This window comes from Tyto alba, unplaced genomic scaffold (genome assembly GCF_018691265.1).
Source record: "Tyto alba isolate M040663 unplaced genomic scaffold, T.alba_DEE_v4.0 Super-Scaffold_1000006, whole genome shotgun sequence".
In the NCBI taxonomy this organism is placed as follows: domain Eukaryota; kingdom Metazoa; phylum Chordata; class Aves; order Strigiformes; family Tytonidae; genus Tyto; species Tyto alba.
In genome coordinates this window covers 23,680,945-23,704,268 of record NW_024881272.1, presented here as the reverse complement: position 1 = coordinate 23,704,268, position 23,324 = coordinate 23,680,945, and the positions used below count along the sequence as shown (strand labels likewise).

Here is a 23,324-nt window from a genome sequence, read left to right as displayed (position 1 = left end):
TATACCAGATTAAGTAACAAACATCGGTATCAAATTTTAACATGACTATATTCTGTGCTTCAGTTATAGGCAAAAATGCATTCCTCCAAGCTGATAAAGCAAATCTAAGAGACACTGTCAGCGAGGCTCCATCTCCCATTGTACTTTTCAAAGATAATGGGGCACCTTCCCACGTGCTGTCTTCTTCACACTCATACAGGTAACATCTTCCTTTCTCCTCAGAGCCAAATGCATCAGGGAAGGTGGAGGGGATAGGACAGGGAGTTACTAGGAAAGAGGCTGCAGTGCATGTCTCAGACCTTCAAAACCTGCTCCTACCATTACTGTAAGAACTCCCTGACAACCCAGTGCCCAGAAACACAATGAACAGAGTTATGATTATCTGCTGCTGCAAGGTCCTTCTAGAATGTACAGGACTGCTAAACCTGATACTAAACTTCTTATTTCCTCGTTTGTCTCCCACATCACAGTATCAGTTCTATGTGCTCAGCACACCCCCATGCCACTCAACACTCTTAATCAGAGGGCTGTGGCATCTGTCATTATTGTCTGTCTGGGAAGAACATGCAGGGACAGTGTAGATCTCTTACTGCTCTTCTCAGAGACTGAAGCTGTATTACAGAAATCAGGAAATAAAAAAGAAAAAGGAGAACTTACCTCTGTCCCAAACATTGCTCATATATTCCCAATGATCATCAGAACTCAAAAGGCCCTCCTGCATTCACAGTGTTACACACTGCTTTTTTTGGTCTTTGCTACTGCTCTGAGAACTAACGATGTATTGCCAACAACATGAAACAAGGCTCAGGGAAGAGTAGCCAGCCATGATACTCACTAAAAGGATGAGAGAGGAGTAGCAGTCACTGGAGGCTTGTCTTGAATGGAACAAGCAGTTGAACTTAATTCAACCTTAATTAGTTCACATTAGCTGAATTCAATCTATTCTTGTCACAGGAAAGATAAGCCTTACGGAATTAATTCTTTCCTATTCTACTTTGTATTTTGGCAAGATGTAGAGTCACACAGTAAGGAGAACAATCTCTCAGAACTCACTAAAGGCGTTGCTCAAGGAGGACAGATTTAAAGTTAAATGGATATGGTAAAAGAAACGTTAATGTGCATCTTTCAGTCTATTCAGAAGTTTAGCCTTCTTTCTTGGAGGTGTCAGAAGCATAAATAAACAAATTACCTTAACTATTAATTTACTTTAGCAGCTAAACACATAAACACTGAAGTCTCAGCGTGAATAGATTCATTACAGTTACCATTCAAATTCATCCATAAGAAAAACGTACACAAGCATTTTCTAAAACATTAAGTGAGCAAACCACACATGCAGCAATTAAACAGATCAAGTATTTTTCACCATACTCCATGGCAACTTTGCTTGTGTCCAATATTAAATACAGGTGTCAAGTTTATCAAAACCAGTCTCTATAGAGATTGCAAGGGTGTCAGATGACAGTATCAGCTGAGTTTCATGCCTCCTCTAGCACAACGAATGGAACAGAGAAAAGATGAATGTGACTACTGAAGCTAGGGAGTCACTATTACACCGAATAAAAATACTGGTCACAAGAAAAAAGAAAATAATTTAGTAAGAAGATAATTTACACATAAAAATCAATAGTCTTAGATTATTAAGCACCCCAAAATTAACATGCAACCTAGTTTTGCCTTTGGGGACATCAGCACTGTCACATCAATTTGCGGAAATTTACAAGATCACACACTGATTCGTAATTCAGGAACTAAAACCACGAACTTCTATCAAGCACCACCTGTCTTGTGCACTGAACTAAACAAGACACCCCTTCAGAAAATAGAAAGTATAATTGCACCATTATACATTGTATCATATTACACATGCTCAAGGAAGCCTAATCATGGTTAAATGAGCAACTTCAATTCTGTCATTTGTTAACTTCCAAATGCTTATTTATAGAAGCTTAACATTAACTCTTCCTATCAAGTTTCCCAGTACAGGCTTTTACATTTCCGTTTTAAATCTGCATAAGTTCTTCATGTGTAAAACTACATTATAAATAAAGCATTTTTTGATACATATAAAACTCTGAAGATCAACTGAAAACTGGCACCACCTTAACTGTCTTCAAAGGTAATCACATAAAATTTTGTCCTCCTAGAGGGCAAACCCTCTTAGTGGTTTTACCACTAGACTCCTTTTTACACTAATATTTCAAGGAGTTTCATCTGATATTTAAGACACAATCCATAGAAGTGTCTAAAAAAAAAAAAAAAAAAGGAACAATGGTATAGCCTATATCAATTGTGACAAATGATAAAGATCAATAAATTAAGTCTTCAAACTAGCATCATTGCTTTGCACATGTACATGGTCGCACTCAAACAGTTGCGGTCGACAGCTCAATGTCCAAATGGAGAGCAGTGATGAGTGGCATTCCTCAGGGCTTGGTGTTGGGACCAGTGCTGTTTAACATCTTTTCTGGGGACACGGGCAGTGGGATTGAGTGCATACTCAGCGAGTTTGCCAACACCACCAAGCTGTGTGGTACAGTCAACATGCTGGAGGGAAGGGATGCCATCCACAGGGACCTGGAAAGGCTTGAGAGGTGAGCCCAGGAGAACCTCATGAAGTTCAACAAGGCCACATGCAAGGTCCTGCACATAGGTCAGGGCAATCAGAGAAGTGTAGTCAGCAGGCTGAGGCAGGTAATTCTCCCCCTCTGCTCTCATGAGACCCCACCTGGAGTACTGTGTTCAGCTCTGGGGCCCCAAACATAAGAAGAACATAGACCTGTTGGAGCAAGTCCAGAGGAGGCCATGAAGATGATCAGGGTGCTGGAGCACCTCCCATATGAGGACAGGCTGAGAAAGTTAAGGTTGTTCAGCCTAGAGAAAAGAAGGCTCCAGGGAGACTGTATAGTGGCCTTCCAGTATGTCCTGGGTTTGAGTGAGTGGTGGGGTTTTTTGGTGGCAGGGGAGGGGGCTGTAGGGGTGGCCCCCTGTGAGAAGCTTCTCAAAGCTTCCCCAGCTCCAAGTCAGCTCCACCTCTGCATGAAAACTGAGCCGATCAGCTGCGCCTCTGAAATAAAGTATTTAGGAAGGGATGTGGTGAGGAAGAGTCAGACTTGTGAGGAGGAGTTGCAGCAGCTGCATGAACACCAAGGTCAGTGGAGGAACAGAGGAAGAAAGGAGGGGGGAGGTGTGCCGGAGCAGAGACCCCCCTGTATCCTGTGGTGAGACGGCAGGGCAGCCCCCCCCGCCACCCATGAAGATCTACAGTGGAGCAGAAATTGATTTGTGGCCTGTGAGGTGTTTTGCCTGGATGATCAAGGTGTCTAGGCCTGAGGAAGGCCGGGGTCTTGTGGGAAAAGGTAGCCCCCGCTGCTGTAGTTCAGCACTGGGAGGATTGCAGCATGCGGGGTGTCCCACGATGCTCAGGAAACATTGCAGCCCGTGGAAGGGACTCAAGTTGGAGAAAGTTTGTGGAGGACTGTCTCCTGTCAGAGGGGGACCACGATCGAGTAGGGGGAAGAAGTTCCAGAAGCTCCACCCACCTAAGATGGAAGAAGCGGCAGCACTGACTGCACCCCCCATTCCCTGCCCCAGAGCTGCTCGTGGGAGGAGGTAGGGATATCAGGAGCAGAGCTGAGCTCGGGAAGAAGGGAGGGGTGGGGGGAAGGTGTTCTCAAGATGTGGCAATGCTCACTGTCATACTCTGTTAAGTGTTGTTAATGTCTGTAATAAATGTATGTTCGTTTTTTCTTCCCCTAACGAGTCTGCCTTTTGCCTGTGACCATAATGGGTGATTTGCCCCTCCCGGTCCTATCTCTAATCCCAAGCCTGGCTCATTTGTCCCTTCTCATCTCTGCGAGAGAAGGGATGTGTGAGCAGCTTTGTGGTGCTCAGTTGCCCTCTGAGCTCAAACCATGACACAGTACTTAAATGGGGCTACAGGTAAGATGGGGAGGGACTCTTTGTGGGGGAGTGTAGTGATCAGTCAAGGGATCATGGTTTTAAACTGAAAGAAAGCAGATTTAGATTAGATACAAAGAAGAAATTCTTTCCTGTGAGGGTGGTGAGACCCTGGCCCAGGTTGCCCAGAGAAGCTGTGGCTGCCCCCTCCCTGGAAGGGTTCAAGGCCAGGTTGGACGGGGCTTTGAGCAGCCTGATCTAGTGGAAGGTGTCCCTGCCCCTGGCAGGGGGGTTGGAACTGGATAATCTTTAAGGTTCCCTCCAACCCAAACCACTCCATGATTCTATGTTGAAGAAACTTAATGCTAGCACTGCAACTTCCAAGAATAAATTAACACATTTTACACACAAGATTAAAAAAAGGAGACATACATCTAAAAGTCTGTGACATCACTCACAGTGCTCCTGTGAGAACATCCTGGGTACCCAAAAGCAGCCAGTATGCTCAACAGAAATTACTCTAACTAGGCTGCAATTTAAAGTCATCTTTCCAGGTAAAAGTGTTCCGTTTATAGAAATCCACAATGTTTGCATACAGATTTGCAACACTGCATTGCAAGGCACAGTTACCACAAAACTTCTGAGGGACTGACATGGCATAAAATAACAAATGGCACACAAAACTAAAAGCACAAAATCCAAAGAGGTGAAACCTGAAGAAATTTAGAACCCACCCCAGTACCTCAGTATATGACACATAAACACAAAACTTCTCCACATTTAACAAAGTTCACATACAAGTTGTGGCCTGAAGGGGTTTTTTGCACGATTTGGGAAGTCTCGACTCACTTTCTGGTCGTATGAAGGAAGTAAAGGATGGCAAGTTGTATAATTTCATAACAGATCATCATGTGGTAGCAGATACAGCAAAACTGTTCTTTTAACTACGTTCTGTATTTATTTTCACCCAGGAAGGATTTTCTATGCCTCACTGACAAAAATGCGAGTTTTCAGAAGGTCACAATCAAGGTTTTTGACTCCCTCTCTGAAGCACAAACCTGAAGAAACAATCCCTACTCAGACACTATGAATCTCCTTTTACAAACTGAGCCTTACAACATCTGCTTTAGTACAAGACACCTTAGCAGTCCTCCTAACAAAATCACTGCATATGTCATATCCAAGTCATCAACTGTCATCATGCCAAACATCTTAGAGCATATTACAACAGATACAGAACATGCAGAGATATAAAAACATTACGTTTAATAAGCATTGCAGTAGAAACCTTCAACAGCATGCATAGAAATGCAATACAGCAAAGATGGAATTTGACCAACAGCTTTCTGTCAGACAGAAAAACAATCCTTCTGGATCAGTGTTTCTCAGCCGCTGATCCAGGGAGCAATGGTCGGCTGTGAGACATCTGAAACAGCCCACGGAACAGCTGCAAAGAGGGCTGACTTGTGTTTTGGGCAGGAGGTGTAGAGGAAGGAATTGTTTTCTTGTTCTTATATTTTCAATAAACAACTCACACACGCAAGCAAGAAAGCAACCAATGCAAGCAAAAATAAGAGCAGTAACTGAGCAATCAAACCTCAGCCTAATTTGTATCTCATTGCCACTAAAACCTCCTATGGCATTACTGCACAGTACAGTCCTCAGATTGTATTCAGTGAGGTCAGATATCTCTTTGGACGTAAAAAGGTTGAGAGACATCCTTTTAGATGACAGATAGTTGGCAGATAATAACATGGAAGATAAATGAAAGATGAGGATTTCTGAAGGACAAAGTAAGATGATAAGATAACCAGAATATATGATTATAGAAAGAAATGAAAATCCACTAAAGAAAAAAACCCTTGCCTTAGCTATTTTAAAATGTACAGAAAAATTCAGGGAACAAAAGCCTCAGCACACAAGCTCTTCGTTTTGACAATTAGGAATCATAAACTAACACAGGATATTCTAAGAACTGAAGTCTCTAATACTAGTTTATAGAGCACGAACCTGCTTTTGTACCCAGTAATAAAAGTGAAGCCATAGAGAGCATTAGGTAATCACAAATTCAACCCCTCATGAATACACTACAAGCTCCAGCATTTGATTGGGCTTAATCACATCCCTCTAAATACTACGAAATCAGAATCACCTCAGTACTATTGCAACTATTTGACAGACATTTTATCGAGCGCAGGAACAATCACACGATGCTCATACTTACTTGAATCCTCCCATCTGAGAAGGTGCAACTTCCAAGCAGAATAGTACAGAAATCCCAGTACCAGAAAGAGGCAGAGGGCTAGCAGCAGGTTACGCATAAACACCAACAGTCCCATCTTCACATTAAATCTGCTCTTCTACATGACCTGAGGAAGAAAACCAGGTTGAGGTTGGAACTGCTTTCCCTGACAGTCATTCTTCCGAAACATGCAACCCCGTACCCACAACAACGCACAGATCCAAAACTGTGCTCTCCCCGAGATAAAACACACCAGTTAACCAAACCACATCAATGAAATACGAACTATCACCCTGAGCAGCTGCCTTTTTCTTTTACTTTTTTTTTTTTTTTTTTTTTTTTTTTTTGTCACAAGGCTAAATGCCATTCCGGAGAGGCGGGAGGGCACTGCAACGCTACGACAGGGCAGCAGCCCAACTCCCTGCTTGCGCTCACACCCCAGCCCACTTCAGCTAAACCAGCGCCACAACCGCCGCAGCCGGTGAGGCCTGGCGAGCACCGCGGTCCTCTCATGCCCAGACGCGCCACAGAGCAAACCCCCCGCGCCCGGGAACCCCCCCCCAGGGGTGTCCCACGGACAGCGGGGCCCGCGGCAGCCCGGCAGCCGGCGGGAGCCCCGGGCACGCCGCGGCGAGGAGACGCGCTGCCCTGTAAGGCGGGGAGGGCGGGGGGGCCCGCCCGGCCCCAGCAGGACGGCGGCTCGCCACCGGCTGACAGCTGCCAAGGGCCGGCCGGAGCGGGCATGCGAACGGCCACACGCCACCGCCGGGCACCCCGAAACGGCGGCGGACGCTGCGGCCGGGCCCTGCCCCACACCCCCCCCCCCCCAGCCCCCTCCGCCCTTCCTCACCGGGCGGCCGCCGGCCCTGGGCGCTCGGCCGCGGGCTGCGGCCCCCGAGAGCGGGGCTGCGGGCGCCGCCATGCCGGGCGCGGCGCAGCGGGACCGGCCGCCGCCGCCGCCGCCGCGGCGCTGAGGGGCACAGCGGCCGCCAATGGGGCGCCGGGGCGGGTCGCCGCGCGGCCGGCCCGCCCGCATAGCGGCCGCCATCGGCCAATGGGGGGACGCGCCCGTAGCCAATGGCGGGCGGGCGGCAGGGGGTCGCCGCCGGAGGGGGACGGGGGGGAGGAGAGGATGCGGCAGGGCGGTGGCGAGCATGCGCGGAGCCCCCCTCGCCACCTTCACTCCCCTCTCCTCCCGCCTCCAATCACTGCACCGCGCTGCTCCAATCACTGCACCGCGCTGCTCCAATCACTGCACCGCGCTGCTCCAATCACTGCACCGCACTGCTCCAATCGCTGCGCTGCCCTGCTCTGCCCCGCTCTGCCCCACTCACTGCACCGCTCTGCTCCCTCTCCCCTGCCACTGCACCGACCGCCCTATTCCATCAGCGCTCGGCACCCCGCTGCTTCCCCACTGCGCCACGCTTCCCCAGCCACCGCCTGGCGCTGCTCCTCCTTCGAGTCACTGCATCGCTTCCAAGTCACTCAGTGGCGCCTCCAAATGACTGCAGCGCCTTCAGGCGCTCCACTGCACCATTCCTTCCTCCAGGCATGGCACTGCAGGACCCCTCCAAGCACTGCACTGCCTGTCAAGCTCCGCATTGTCTCGTTGCTCCAGTCACTGCACTGCACAACACTGCACCTTTCTCCAGCTGAGTCACCTCCAAATCTTGAAGTCACTTCAGCCATGACACTGCACCATACCTTCATCCTATCCAGCTGCTGCACCCCACCAGTGACACTGCTTTGCCTAGCCTCTAGTCACTGCATTCCAGTGCTCTGTATCTCCTTTCAATTGCTACATTGCTCAAAACAGCCTCTAACCCCTGCATCGCTCTTGCCTAGCATACAGCTACTACAAAGAGCACCCCAATCTTGTCTTGCTTCCAGTCACTGCACCACACTGCACCCAGCCATGCTGTACAGTCCAGTTTAGCACCCAGTTACTGTCTTCACACTGCCCTCCAACTTCTGCAGATCGTCACACTGCTGCAGAGCCAACAAGGTCCTGTCCAGCCACTGCATGGCACTGCACCACCTCCCCAGGCTTCCCAGTGTTGCACAGCCTCCACCACTGGGCCACACCAGGCTGCAAGGACCCCACGGGGCTGCACAGCCCACATCATCTGCCCTCCCACAGCACAGCTCACACCACACAGCCGGTGCCACACGGCCGGCATCGCTTCCACGCAGTTCCCGTTACGTTATGGTCTTCACCCTCCCACTGCACAGCTGCCCCAAGAGCACTGCAGCGGTGCAGCCAGCCCACACCTCACCCTTCCCACACCCACTGGCCCCACAGCCTTGCTGGGTACCCTAACACTCGTTAGGCACAAGGCAAGTGAGAAACACAACTATAAGGCAGCACAGGAAGGGAATGACAAAAAGGGAAATTATTAGGCACGGAGAGGGAAAAGTCATCTGAAAGGAAAGAGACTGTAAGGAAGAAGCCTGCATCTTCAGGACAGCTAAGCAGCCCAATGATTTTCTGTTTCCACCCTCCGTGAGTCACTGATAACACAAGGAAAACAAAAAGGCACGTGAGTTTAAGGGAAGCTAAGTAGGATCATATCCAGCTTTGTGGCGGCTCCCGCTGCAGGCAAGCCCAGGTGCCAATGCTGACCAGCAGACATTGCCTTGGAGGGTGTAGGGCCAGCCCAGCACTGCCCGAGCCCACTCCCCAGTGCTCAGCAAGAGGCAGAGCCCAAGCAGGTCAAAGGGAGAGCTGGCGGGGGACCACACAGCCCCACCTTCACAGCCAGAAACCCCACTTTGAGTTCAGCACACATGAAGTCAATGCAGGCTGGCTGCAAGGGTGGCACCCACACAGCTGGGCTGGCAGAGCTGCCATGCTCCTCTGCAGAGACATGGGGGAGACAAGTGCCGCACTAACATCCCATTAGGTTTTTTTGGATGCCAACAACAACTTCTAGATGCAGCACAGGAGAAGAACAGACTCATGCCAACACCCAGGTATCACTGGCACCAATATCCCTCCAAAGAAGTGTGTGGAGAGGGGCCACGACCACATCCATGCAACCCCTCCATTTGCAGGTCTGTCCCCCCACATTCCCCCTCTGCCTGCACCAACCCCCAGCTCCCCAGAGCTGACCCACTCAGGACGCTGGTCACTCTCACCCGGCTGAGGCAGTTCCCTTCTCTCCAGCTTCATGGCAAGCCAGCAGCCAGGGCCATGCTGCCAGCTCCCCCCGCCAGCCCCGGCTCAGCTGCTGGGCTCATTTCCTCCAATAACCCCACTGACTCCTGTGCTGTGTCGTGTCTGGCTGGAGCCCGGTTTTGCTTTACAAACACTCGCTTTATGCCTGCTCCTCTCTTTGACTCTTCATCTATGTAAGCTGGGTCTGTTCTCCCTGCCTCGACCCCCTCGTGCCCCGGTGACACGGAGCTGCCTGCAACGCCTGCCGCCACCGTGCCACATCTGCTCTGACCATCCTCAAACCTCACCTAAACTGCCCTGACTCTATCGCTTGCGTGCTCAGAGTTTAAACCCCGCGGTCTGCAGGCAGAGCAGATGATCTGCTTTTGCCGATGAGATAAGCGGGGACCTACAGCACAAAGCCAGATAGCGACAAGGCTGGGGCTTGCTCCTGAGCCTGCGTTTGTCACTTGGGAAATTCTACCCCCTGTTATCAGGTGTCAGTGTGCTGGAAAGAGCCCAGGATGAAGTCACACTTCTTGCCAGCCTGGAAAAAACTCAGGAGGTGAGTGTCGTGCATCTATGAAAATCAGGTACCAGCTCCCGGCAGCTGTCTAACAGCCACAAGATGAATTAAGGCAATGATTAGTGGAGTGATTTGGTTCAAGTAGCAGGACTTCAGTCTGAACATGTTCCTACTTAGCTTACACGTTTCATTCGCAGGCAGATGTCAAGCTGGATGTTGCTAGGAGATCGACAGCAGGGAAATAATTAAGTCTGATTAAATCCTATCATATTGCCTTGCTGCTTTCCAGAATGCTCTGGAGATTTTCAAAGCCAAACTGACCAAATGAAAGGGCAAGAGCTGCAGCCCATCCTGCTCAACAGAACCCACTTGTGGCTGACCCGCTGAGCCCATGGCTGCCCACGTGTCTGCAGAGCATTTCCCGCAGCAGTGCTGGCCACGAGCTGGGGGAAAAAAAAAAAAAAAGGGCTCTGGTAGAGGGCATGGCTGGTGTCTGTGTTTGCAGATAACGCAGGACAGTCAGGACCAGTTGCTGCCTGGAGTAGGCAGCGAGGGGTCCTACACCTCATGTCACTGCGTCAACCCTGCATGCTGCTTGGGGTGCTCACATTGGACTAGACACAAGCGGGTGCCCTCGACACATATAGCATGCCTGGGTCAAAGCTGTGCAAGGGTCCAGGCACTGGTTCAGCTGCTCATGTCCCTGGGGACTCGGGCACATCAGGGTGACCAACAGCAAAGCTTCCTCCTTCCCTTCCTCTGGAAGGAACCCACCTGGGACATGTCAAAATTGCTCTGCAAACACGTCACGTCCAATGCTGAGCAGCAACAGGGTGTTCCCTCTGAAATGATGCCTGCTTGCTTTTTTCTTTCATGGTGGCTGAACCGCACATTATATAGAGTGACACATAAAGGTAAATAACAGCTACAGGTTCTTTTCCCATCAGTAAATAAAGTTATGCTGTAACTATCTGCAACGGTTGCCAAACATACACACGTCAGCCTCTGGGCTCCCTCTGTAGTGAGATTGCTAATCTCATTTTGACTCTCTGCCCTATAAAAATTCTCATTCTAATACTCACACTGTAATCCTTGCCCTCAAATTACATGTCATCAAATCAGACCTGGTACCAATTAATGCAATATCTTATTACTAATTAAATACCACTAAATACCACAGCAAAGATCTCTTTCCAGTAATGGCTAGATAGGAATTACCTCTGCTGATGCATGGTCTTGGGAAATGCAATCTGGGCTGTAACACGTTCATATTTTGGCTTTATCTCTCTGGCCAAACTTGTTTAGTCTCACACACTCATTACATATTAGACTTAAACACAGGATCTGAGCACTGAAAGTGAGCAGTCTATGGACGGCACTTTACATTTCTGGTGCTCTGGCTACTCTAAGAACAGAAACGTTAAACAGCATCATCAGCAGGTCCACACAAAACAAGCTAAAACAAGCTGAACTTGGCTGAAAAATTCTGCCACCCTCCAGATGTTTTGAACAGCAAAGAGCTGCACTTACCACTATGGGCGCAGGTAAACACCCGGAGCCTGCCTGAATGGCTCCCCGAGCACTCTGCCTGGCTGGACTGGGCTTCCCAGGGTCTTCCTTGGATGAAACAGGCCAGTGGTCCTGCCTGACATGCGGCTGGGCGAGTGCGAGCAGCCGGCCAGCATGCCGCTCAACAGTGCAGCTCCTTGCATTAATTCCAATACACTACGTTTGGTTCACGCATATTTTCCAAGAAAAGAGGTAGGCTTGATTTGAAGACAAGCGTTGGAGACTCCCACCTTCCTGGGTCTGTTTCAGGAGTCCCTCACCCTCACGTTCAGAAGAGCATCCCACATCCCTGCGTCTGGCTTCAGCTTGCAGACATACCATTTTGTTCTGCCTTCTGCTTGATTAAAGAGCCTTTCAGAGCCTGGCATTTTGTCTTTGTGACACTACACATATGCTGCAAGCAAACCCCCTCTCATGTATCTTTCTGATAAGCTAAATATACTGAGTTGCTTAATTCTCTTACTGCCAGGCTTTTCCTCCCACCCTCAAGCCATTTTTTGCATTTCTGCTCTACACAGCCTCTCTGATTTTCCTGAATCCTTTTCAAGATGTAGAATCCCACAATGAGCCTCCCTAATGCTTTGACACAGGGATTAAAGCTGCATTTTCCTATTCTCTGTCTCAAAGGGTTGGTCCTTTCTGCTATAGCATCAGATTAAACATTTAGGCAGGATTGTCCCAAATCATTTCCAACCCCACCACTGGCAGGTTAGAGCCACCTGGGCTGGCCAGCACATGTCTCAGCAGCACATCCAGGACCCTGATGCATAGAGTCGGGGGGTGGGGGGACACCTCCACCCTCACACACCTCCTTCACATGCTCCCCGTCCCAGGATCACAGATGTCGTGGCTGCCTTTCCAGCATCATCCCAAAGCAGCCTGCAAAGGTGGGCTTCCATCCACAGCGAGCACGACGCAGGGCACCGTGGCCACAGGTCCTCAGGGGGCTGAGAGTCCGTCTGCAGGCAAAGTCCAGTGGGATTTCCCTCCAGACAGTGACTGTTTTACCTGGGCAGCCTGCACCTCCTCTTGCCAGCACACTGCTGCAGGTGCGTGTAGCCCATCAAGGGCCAGACGCAGACCCCACCGCAGGGGAGAGGGGTGCCACGTTTGGGGGGTGTCGGCAGTTGAGCCTGAGAGGTGGGAGGAAGGTTTGCTGAGCCCCAGTGAGCTCTCCAGGAGCAGACGTCCTGGCTCCCAGTGGGTTACTGGGCAGTGAAATAGAGGAGAGCCCAGAACCAAGTGCCTGTTGGCATCCAGGCGGGTTTGAGCATGGTGTCGGGGAAACATTTTGCAATACCTCTTAACATTTTACCCAACCTGCTCTCAGTGACAGCAGTCACTGAGGAATCTGGTGCACCACCTAGTTACTGGGCTGCACACTGTGAAAACAGCCTCTCAAAAATCATAAACTGGGTGGAGTTTCCATCTTTAATTCTGCCCCTTAAAGAAACCAGCTCAAATAGTCTTTGTATATTTATATTTGCCATTAGCAGGGTATTTTTTCTCCCCAGCAGTCCCCTCAATGAAACATACCTGAGACCTGGGAGTGAAATGGGGAATCTTTCCCAGCCCACATGCCACGATCAGATATCACAGCGCGCTTCCTTGTGCCAGTGCTACGGGAACCTGGAAGGAGCCCAGCTCCAGCTGTGCCCGCGCTGCCTCTCCGGAGCCAGGAGCACACAACCGGATTGCTGCCCTTCAGTTTCTGAGTTGATTGCTCAATAAACCTGAATTTCAGAGACGGTTAGAGCTGTGATGGCCATGAACCCTGATGGGCTCATCCCGATCCCTCCAGCCAGGGTTTGCCCCATCCCCTTTCATGCCATAAAAATAGCTGAAAGCAGCCGACAGAGCAGGCAGGTACCGTCCAGCCTCTGCCTCCTCCCAAATGGGCAGGGGTGACCCCATCTCACGTGCTGTCATGGAGGGGAGGGAATTTGGCACAGCAACGTCATAAGGAGATGCTGCAGCTCCCCATACTAGCCACGTTCATGCCACAGGCCCGGGTAATTTGCAAACAACATTTTGATGACATAATTATTGGTGCTCCTAAACACACATGTTGTTAATCTTTAACAAATACTCAGCTGGCGAGAGGCCACAGTAATTAAAACAGCCAAAGCAATGGGCAGAGAAACTGCAGAGAGACTCAGACTGCTGCTGAGGAGGTAAAAGCACAGCTAAGGACATCCTGAGTGCTGTGTTACACAGCACAGACCTTGCAGCGAAATTCCTCCCTGGGCAAAACAAAAAGTCTGGCTGATGAAAGCAGGAACATCTACAGAGCACACTTTGCTTTCTCCACTGCCATTAACAATGATGTAGGATTTTAATTAAAAGTATGTATTTTAAAGAATTAATAAGGCTCACAATAGATTAACAACTACATGCATAAACAGGTAGGTTTGGAGGTCTGTCAGTGAGCCAAGCCTTAATGGGGACACATCAACAACAGGGAGCTCACCTAGACCCCCAGTGACTGTTCCCTGGTCCAGTGCCATTTTATTAAATCAGTTGTCTAGATAACAAGATGAAGGCTTGTATTTGCAGCTGATAAAATACTGAACAGGCTGCTTGTTTCTACAGCACAAGCTGAACGGCCTGATAAAATGATCACAGCCCACAGCACAGTAATGGGCTGCAAAGGAAGGTTCTTGGGAACGGAGAGGACAGGCTGTACTGCAGGGTGAAGGATCTCCTGGAAAGCGGGTTGGGTGCTGGAATTCAGGAAAGAAAGCCAAAAAAGAGAGCTGTCCCCAAACATCACTGCTGCTTTGAGCCTGCATCACAGCACCTTGGCTCCGAGAGCCGTGAGCCTGAGGCACACGGAGGGAATTTCCAAGCAGACACACGGCTGTGCTCGTGCCTCTACAGCTCTGGCAAAGCCAGCTTGATGTCTGGTCCAGCTCTCCAAACTTCAGAACGGACACAGAAATCCTGAGGAGCAGCAACACCAGCATGAAAAAAGAGCTAAGGCTTGCAAATACGGCAGTGTGAGATGTGAGGGGTGTGGGCTACTCGGCTGCCCCAGGAGGAGGTCTCCTCACTGACGGGGCATGGAGCGCTGCTACAGGCAGTGCCTCAGCCTGGAAGAGGGAAGTGCAGGGTCTGAAGGTGAGGAGTTGAAGGTGGAGAAACTCAATCTTGAAACTAAGTACATTTCTTTGCAGCAAAGTCGCTGAAGGTGGCGGGGGCAGCCTTCCCCACCGCACAGCAGCTTGTAAACAAGGTTAGATGGTCACAACTTGTAATTTAATTTTTTGATATCTGTGGCTTAGGCATGAAGAAGGGCTGCTGCATGGTTGTGCTGGCTGTTTCACCCTGATCCGTACACATTCTCGGGTTCATCCCTCCTGATCTCCTGTCCAAGCAGCTCCAGCAGCAAAGAGGAGGCCAGGACTGATTCCCACATGCTGGAGAAGGCAGTGGGGAGGGTGCAGAGGGGCTCAGCCCGAGGACAGTCTTCTTCACTTGCTCTTCCAATTCATGCACATGTTTTTCTAAAACCAGGCACAACAGCTTGACCTGTCTCTGCAGCTTTACACTGCTCTCAAGCACGGGCAGACTGCTTGCCCTCAGCAGTGCCCATTGCTAGCCCTTTCCCCAGGAAATGCCACATTTCCAGCCTGGGGCTTTGATACTTAATTGCACTGGAGAAATCGAGCCCCTGTGCACCTTCAGCTGGTTGCTTGTGGTGATGGAGCCACATGGCCCCGGGGGCTCCTCTTTTCAGCCTTTTCAACCTGAACCCCATCTTATCACCACTGCTCCCTGATGCCTGGTGAACTGAAGCCTCTGAACCCAAGTAACACAGGAGTGATCTTCACACAAAACAGAAACCAGCTCTGATGATTGTACTGGTCTCTTCCGTATGTGCCCAAGTAAGCTGGTACCAAAACCCAGAGCGTAAGTACAGTAACCCACAGCTCTGCTGGTTCAGTCCCCACTTCAGCTTTACAAACCTGCCCCGTTTACATCACTCTCATCTCTTCTCCATGTGCCCTGAAGAAATGGCTGTGAGCCAGTGTTTGTCCCAGCTGAGCTGCACTCCTATGGCAGCTGACTTGTGCCCTGTTTGAAATTTCATGATGTCATTTGTCACAATTTCAGACACAAATCATGGCTATATGCCCTTTTTTGTGGCCTATCAGGGCAGAACTGATATCATGGGTACGAGCATATTTTTTTGGAATAAGTTGTTTCCCATCACCTTTGCTGGCCCAATTTCTTAGATGATTTTTTATAAAAAGCACCAGTTTTGCAGGTTGTACTGTGGGATAGTTGGCCATACTGCTGTGGTAAGCAGCTCCCAGGGCATGTCTTATCTGCAAAGTGGCAGGCTGCATCCCCTGTGTGGGTGAGTGCCTCTTCTTGAAACCCTCTGTGATGCACCAAGGGACATCAAAACCTCCCAGGGTGCATGGCCATGTGCCCAGGGTGGAAATGCTCTTTGCAGCATCCTACCCCTTGCTTACCCAAGACCGGGGCAAGCACAGTGCTCAGGAAAGGGACAAAGGAGAGGGGAGGTAGTGAGGACAGGGGGTGAGAGAAGGCAGTGGGAAGAAAGGGAAAGTGCCAGACAACTCAATGAATTTCCACGAATCCTACCAGTCCCTAGGAAGGTGGTGGGAGGAGGCGGTGGAGCTGTTAGTGCAGGTGCTTCACCCATGGGCATGAGAGCAACTGCCTGGCACGGGGTGCTGGGCTGTCAGGGGCCCGGCTGAGGCAGCCCCACTGCGTCCCAGTGACTGCCCCACTCCTGGGTGCTGAGGGAGGGAAGAGGAGCCACCCAGCACAGGGTGGGCCGGAGGGCAAAGCAGGACCAGCGTGGGAGGGTGTAGGGGCTGGGTGCATGGCTTTGCACCCCACGGACCCTGGCGCTGCAGAATGTGACCACGGTTTCACGCTCTGCCACGGGGCACTGCCACACTGTGGTTGGGAGATTCAGCATTTGTGACAACCTGCGTATTCTTGCAGCCGCTTTGCGTAACGAGGAGCTAGCGCAACCAGGGGGAATTGCCTGTGGGTGCTGCGTTTGTTGGCAGGACGTGGGTTAACACCAGCCATGAGGAGGCAACTGCCAGCCCCAGGCAGGGGACACGGAGCAGCACAGCAAACCTCTCTGGATACATCACCAGCATTCACACAGTGGTGTAGGTACCACCACACCGTGGTAGGCACAAGCGAGAGCAGGACGAGGGGGACACTAGATCCTCTTGTAGCAAGAGGGGACCTAAACAGTGTGTGTGCAGAGCTGCCCACCATGGAGGACCCCATCCCAGGGGAACAGCCAGGCCAGCAGAGCCCTCATTTCCCACACGCAGCAGCTCGGAGGCAGCTGCAGCCCACCCAGCCCAGCCACAAGAAAGCGAGGACAGAGCTCAGCCTCTCCAGCAAAGCTTCCCCATCCTGCTTCCCTTAGGAACCAACTCCGTGCCACAGTGGAGGGAGTATGAACTTTATGCAACATTTAACTGGACCACAGCCACACGGCGGGGAGGCTGGCAGATCCACAGGGCCAGCCAGAGGCAGCTGCTCAGGGCTGGAGCTTTCCAGGGCTCAGTAACCAGTCGAGGGAGGTTCATACCTGCAGCAGCACTGGTCCTTCTGACACAGGGACAGGGGAAGCTAACCACAGCAAGCTGTTGGTAGCAATGACGTCCTCTCTGACAGACTGGCTCCTGGTAGATGGGGTAGATTAGCACTGCTGATCTGTGCAGCCACCCAGACAAGTCCTGTGTTCAGAGTCCAGCACCTATAACCCATCTGGATTGGCATGTGAGCTCTGGTGTGAAGCTGGGCAGAGCAGCCTGCCACAGCCCAGCTCTCCTCCAACCCAGCCACAGATCCCAGCACCACTGGGAGCATTGGGCTTTTCCCCACTCTGCCAGCTCCCAGGACACAGCCATGGCTCGGCACTGTCACCTCCCAGCAGCAATGTGTCACTCTGTGAGTCCAGAGAATCAGGCACCTGCTTCATGCCAGGCATCCCCAGCAGCTCTGGGGGACCAGCTGCAGACAAGCCTGGCCAAGGGGGTCAGCCTCCTGCCCCAGACCTCCTGCCCTCCAGCATCTCACCCCAGTCACCTCTGACTCATCACTCTTTCAGCTGGCTGTGTGGCTGTGTCCTCACCCAGGGCTCTGTGCAAAAGGGGAGGTTTTGATTCCTTCCTCCATAATGCTTTCCTGAGCCTCAGGCCCCACAGAAAAAAAAAAAAGTTCCTCAGCTGGAGGGTCTCCCCATTTCTATGGCAGTGACCACGTGCAAGTGTATTGTTGCCCACGCTTCAGCCTCACAGCATCATCTGCTCAGATACCTCCCTCATTTTCCTTCGCAAGCCATGAAACACCCTCAAGCTCAAGAGCCAGTGAGATCTGGGGGATTCATTAAACTGCTCTCTCAAGAGCAGCGAAGCGGTGCAAGTCCAGAGGGAAAAGGACAGAGGTATCCTGCACCAGCAGCTGCTCCCAGCAAGCCCGCAGCCACAGCACAGAGGCAGTGCTGCTTTTTTTTTGGGGGGGGGGGGATGGCTGTGGCTCCAGCCCCCGGCACACCATGGCCCTGAGCAGCCTTGCGGGGGGCCCACGCTCCTCCCATCGCACCAGGCGGCTGCGGCAGGGAGAGAGGCAGCTCGTGGTCCGGATGTGGAGCGAGCCTGTCATCTCTCACTCCTCAGCACAGCCAGGCCTATAAATATCCCGGGAGTGGGCCGGTGGTGGCTGTGCTACAGTCTCCGTTACGCAGATGGAAAGGGCTGGTCCCTGCCAGAGCGCCCGGGGCAGCGCCAGCTCCTCTGCCCTGCACTGGCACAGGGCATTGGGATCCTGTGCTGTGCCTCAGTAATCCCGGCAGCAGAGGCGTGCCAGGGCCAGAGCGTGGCACAGAGCACCCCAGCCAGGTACAGCATCACTGCTGGGGCTGTCCCAGCCAGGGGAGAGCAGCAGCTCCACAGGCATCGTCCCTCCTGGGTCCTTGGGACCGAGCAGAGCAGGGAACAGTGGGTTTCACAGCCCACTGCCACGAATCCCTAACAATGATGAAATGGGGTGCTGCCCAGACACCCCGTGATGAGTCAGAAGTGTACCCAGGCAGCCAAGCTGACAGCACTGCGGGTGCAAGTGTAAGGGGATAGGGAGCTGGAGGGCAAACTGGCAGAGCAGCCGTAGCAGGAGAACAGGCTCAGCCCTGATCTCACAGGAAAAGCCAGAGAAGCAGAAGAGCACGGCTGAGTTTGCAGCCCATCCGGGAAGAAGGCTGGCCTCGTGCCTTGCAACACACCAACAAAGGGCAAAGCCGTCAGCTCCTCCCTTCCCATCCCTGCATATCCCAGATCCACAGGGCCTCTCAGCGAGCACGGCTGCTGATGCCGAGACTCAGGCAATCATCCACTCAATAAATCTGAGTGGGAAAAGGAGCAGAGACGCTGCTGGAGGAGCCAGAAGGGACATGCCAGCTCTTGTAGGAATGGCTTACAGGATAAAAGCACAAATCCAGCCCCAAGCAGAGACTCTGGCTCTGACACAGCCTCATGTCCAGCAGGCAGAGCCTGTGCCTTGCCCTGGGGATGCCAGCAGGTCAGGGCAGGGAAGGCAAGAACAGCCCCATCAGAGCTGCCCAACACATGGGGGCAGGTTCACCAGCCCATCCCCAGGCTGGCCCCCCATCACTCTCTTCAGCCACTTCCACTTTTGCGCTTCAGAGCTGGTCAGCAAAATACCTGTTTACCTGCCTCCCAAAGTGACAGCACATGGGGCAACAAGATCTTACTGCCCAGCCCAGCATCCCACAGCCCTCTCAAGTGTGGGAGCCCCTACTCACTTGCCTCCAGGATGCATTTCACTTGCTTTCAGCCACTAGACCCGAAGCACCCTCAGCATTCGCCACTGCTGTGCGTGTCCGCGCTGCGGGGCACGGAGCACATCAGCACCCACACAGGCCCTCTGCCAGCTTGCGCCTGGCTGCAGGGACTGTGGAAGAAGAGGGCTTAGGGCAGTCCTGTCCTCTGGTGCAGTATCCATCCTGGCCAGCATGCAGATGCAGCTCTAGCAAGCTCCTCTAGCCTCCAGGAGACCAGCCCAAGGGCCCATTGCAGCCAAGACCACCATCACCACTGCTGGCCAGGTGCTGGGAGACCCGCCACGTGCACCCAGCCCAGCCCACGGGCAAGTGTGGCTATTCTCTGCCCCGAGCCACAAGCCCCACTCCCTCTATTCAGACATCCTCCGGTACTGTGCTGGCCCAGAGGACCCGCCTGCTGCTCCAACCCACAGCAAACCCACACTGGTTTCCTCCCAGCCCAGCTGGTGTCCCCAGGATGGCTCAAGCATCTTTGAACCCCAAACCCAAAGTGCCACCTACTCACCCTCACCCCGTGCTGCGCTTTCGTCAGAGCCCAGGCCGCCAGGGCAATACCCTCAGCACAGCCAAACCTCTCCTGGGCTGGTGACCCAGGGCCAAGGCCCCACTGACTGGGCAGCACCTCCCCGAGGGACACGCTCCAGTCACCGACCTGTCCGGCCGCTCCCCGGACCAGGATGCTTGGCAGCTCCCAGAGCCCACGCAGAGCCGTCCCCAGGGAGCAGAGCCCTGAGCCATCTCACCTGCTCGTAGTGCTGGGGGGCAGGTTGTGCTGGGAGAGGGGCGAGACCAAAATACTTTTGAGGTACTGGGCAGGGCCCAGCCATAGCCAGGCACCCGTTGGCTGCGAAGGGGAAAGTCTCCCCCCAGCACGCATCAGGCACCTCCCAAAAAGGCTGCACAAGGGCTCTTCTGTCCAGCAGCTCCTGAAGGAAGAATTGAGGTGCTCCAGCCTGCCTGGAGAAGGGGTGAGGATCTGCTGTGAGAGGTGAGGACAGTCTATCCCCACAGCTCCAGCCCTGCACCTCTCGCTGGGAACCATCCGTGCAGCCTCAGCATGGCCAGAACATGACTGTAGGCTGCTCATTTGCAGAGTCTGCACAGCTAGGCAAGGGACTGATCCAGGTCCCCCAGGGCTGCTCCACAAATTGGCAGAGGCTGGAGGACCCAGGTAGGAGGCAGGAGGGATCCCAGGCAGCTGCCTTGGGCAGCAGTGCAGGAGCTGGGCTGCTGGGGAAAGATCCCCCAGCACAGTGGTGCCAAAGCGATGCCCCACACAGGCAAGAGCCCAGCCCAGAAACAGTAGGGCAGTGGGGTTGGAGAGACCTCACTACACTAGGATGCCTTAGTAAGGCTCATCTGGAGAAGGCGAGGAGGGAGAAGCTCTTCCTCGAGCTGGCTCATCAGGTGCTGACGTGCCTGGCTCCCAGCCCAGCAGCTCAGAACCACGCAGCTCCCATGAACGCCGTCTTTCTTCTCCCTGCCACACAGCCCTTGGCAGCCCCTCAGCTGCTCCAAGCTGAGGAGGGAGAAGAGCCAAAGTCTGTTTTTCTGTCCTTTTCCCCTTGCCAGGCTCTGCACAGCACCGAGGGCCCAAGTTGGGGCCTCGCCGCTGGGGACAGTGCTGTAGACCCCTGCTCCCACAGGGATCCAAGCGACACCTTCACCTCCAACCAGTGAGAAAGAACAGGGCTGGCTCCAGCCCCGTGGCAAGGACAGCTGCAGGTCCAAGCAGGATGCCCCGTGTTACCTCCCTGCATGCCAGGGAGAAAGGCAGAATAAGAGCATTAACTCTCCTGCCAGCCCCCATGGACACCAGCTGTTAAATGGTATTTGGAAACGTCTCTCCAGCTGGAAATGGGAAAGCCAGAGAGGACTCCGGACAGACCCGTCTCTCTGGCTGCCAACACAAATGCTCCCTTCATCCTGCCCTGGCTCTGCTGGGCCTGGACAAGCAAAAGCAGCGTCCCTGCCGTGGAGCCAAGCAGCCTGGGCAGCTATCCACCACAGGCAACCACAGCTCCAGGCAGGCAGGCTGCTAAACCCTTCGGTGCAGTTGCTCCTCACTGCCCCTTTCCCTCGGCAGAACGGTCCTGTATCTCCAGCAGCAGCACCCCAGCACCACACACCTCTCAGTTTCAACGGGACTGGCTGCAAGTTAATAGCTCCTCTGCACATGCAACCTGCAGCTGGTCACCACCCACACTCAAGGCATCTATGTCCTGCACTCAGGATACAGACTAATTTTTTTTTTTTTTTAATTGCTTCTGGCTATCAGTAATGAAGTTTGAGATAACCCCCTGTTGTGAGGATAGATACAAAAATTAACCCAGAAAGTGCAGAGATACTGTGTTCAAAAGAAGCAGCAGCACTTGAGGAAATGAGAGTCCAAGCACATTAATGAACATCAATTCACATCCACCACCATCTGACCCCCATGTCTGAAGTTTCTCTGGAGGTCCATGGGTACAACACACTCCCTGCCTCCCTTAGCTCAGCAAGACTGTGGACTTGATTCATTATAATTCTTGAAGTAGTTTGCTTTGCTCTGTAGCATACTTGTATGTAATGTATCTGAAACCAGGACAGTACCACAGTGCTGTCACAGGTACAGCCTGATACGAGACTGGCTGGTACAAATTCTTGAGCTGCAAAGACAGGTCTCTCCTAACTCTATATGGAAGACTTCAGCCTGGGTATGAAAAACATCCCAACACACCAGGCACCAACCTTGCCCATGAGGAGGCAGCTCTTCCTTCAGCCAGCGGTGTGGACAAAGATGAGAACATCCCAATTCCTGGGGTGCCAGTGTCCACTCGCAGCGTGAGGGGCCCACACCGGGTACGCCAGGCGGTGACTCACGTGGCACTAACGCCCCCAGCTAAGGTGGAAGAGCCCAGACAGCAGGCCTCTCTCATTTCCCTCTTGCATCATGTACCAAAGGTGTTCACACTCTGCTAGAATCATTCATAAAAGTGAGCATTTTTCTTAAGCGCAGAATTACAGGCCAAGGACACCTCTTTTCAGTCTCTCCTACCTTCACTCAGTTTTGTCTACAAATTAACACACATACTACACAATTTTAACCTTTTTCCAGTGCCATCCCACACATTTCCCTCATTCGGTAGGTGCTGTCAGAATGATTTTGACTTCGGCATTGTCACGTTACTCACGCTGCAGTAAGGAGACTGGCAGTTTCTGCATAGATCTGCCACAGGCTCCTCAAAAGATAGCAATCAGATGAATGTTTCCCATTCCTCTGCAGACCGTGCTGGTGAGGTCAAAGGAAACTACTGACACATGCCCAGCAATGCTCATTACTGGAACCAAATAACAACACACTCACCCCACCTGAAGTGTTGCACTCTCCACTCATCCAAGGGAGAAATCTAAAGCTGCTGAACAGCTTTAACAGCAATGCAAAGAAATGAAGAACGATTACGGGAAAAGAGGAAAAAGGCTTATTTTGACTTTTAGCAATATCCCATGTTGCTCATGTTGAACCTAAAATACTACACACTTTACACTAACCTATGTGCACACACTTAAAGATTTTGTGCAACATCTACAAATTTTCCAGGGAAAAGGACACATTAACATTTTCCCGAACTACAAAAGCCGGCTCCAGAAATACCTGGCACTTTAGGCTCTAAAGATATGGGCTGAAATAATACAAGGAATAAGCAATTTACTCAAGGTCATTCGGTGTATCGGTAACAAAAATCCCTGAGCTAAGGTAGAACCACCTCCTTTCCCTGACTGCCAGTTCAGCAAATCTTAACCAGCACTGTGAAATTCAAGAGTCAACACCAAAGTAAAGAACAGAGCTGTTTGACTCTGCACCCAGGTCAGGTTTTCTGATGACTTGTCTTCTGGCACCGCCACTCTTGGCTACAGGGGGAACCTAAGGCAACTCAGCTCTTACTGCAGATGTCTCAGGTCTGTACTTCAGTGAGGAGGGGTGACTCTGGCTGTCCCTGTATTAGCTGAACAGCCATGCTGGACCAAGTCCTTGAATAACAGAAATCTGCTTAGCATCTCTGAAAGACACCCCAGAACTCACCGG

At 52.0% G+C, this 23,324-nt stretch overlaps 1 protein-coding gene across 9 annotated transcripts in view; it reads right to left on the bottom strand.

Annotated features, from left to right (window-relative positions):
* Positions 1 to 13,209, bottom strand: part of ST3GAL3 (ST3 beta-galactoside alpha-2,3-sialyltransferase 3) — a 194,920-nt gene extending 181,711 nt beyond the window's left edge. For 2 of the 9 annotated variants that reach the window (XM_033000537.2, XM_033000542.2), the window contains exons 1-2: positions 12,931 to 13,205; positions 6,125 to 6,269 (exon numbers count right to left, since the gene is read on the bottom strand). In XM_033000537.2, coding sequence (XP_032856428.1) covers positions 6,125 to 6,239 — 115 coding nt within the window. In that variant the 5' untranslated portion in view covers positions 6,240 to 6,269; positions 12,931 to 13,205. Of the gene's footprint in view, positions 1 to 657; positions 830 to 6,124; positions 6,270 to 6,992; positions 7,106 to 12,930 lie in introns of those variants that run through there. The other 7 variants (XM_033000538.2, XM_033000536.2, XM_033000535.2 and 4 more) reach the window with 7 other exon arrangements.
* Positions 13,210 to 23,324: the final 10,115 nt, after the last annotated feature.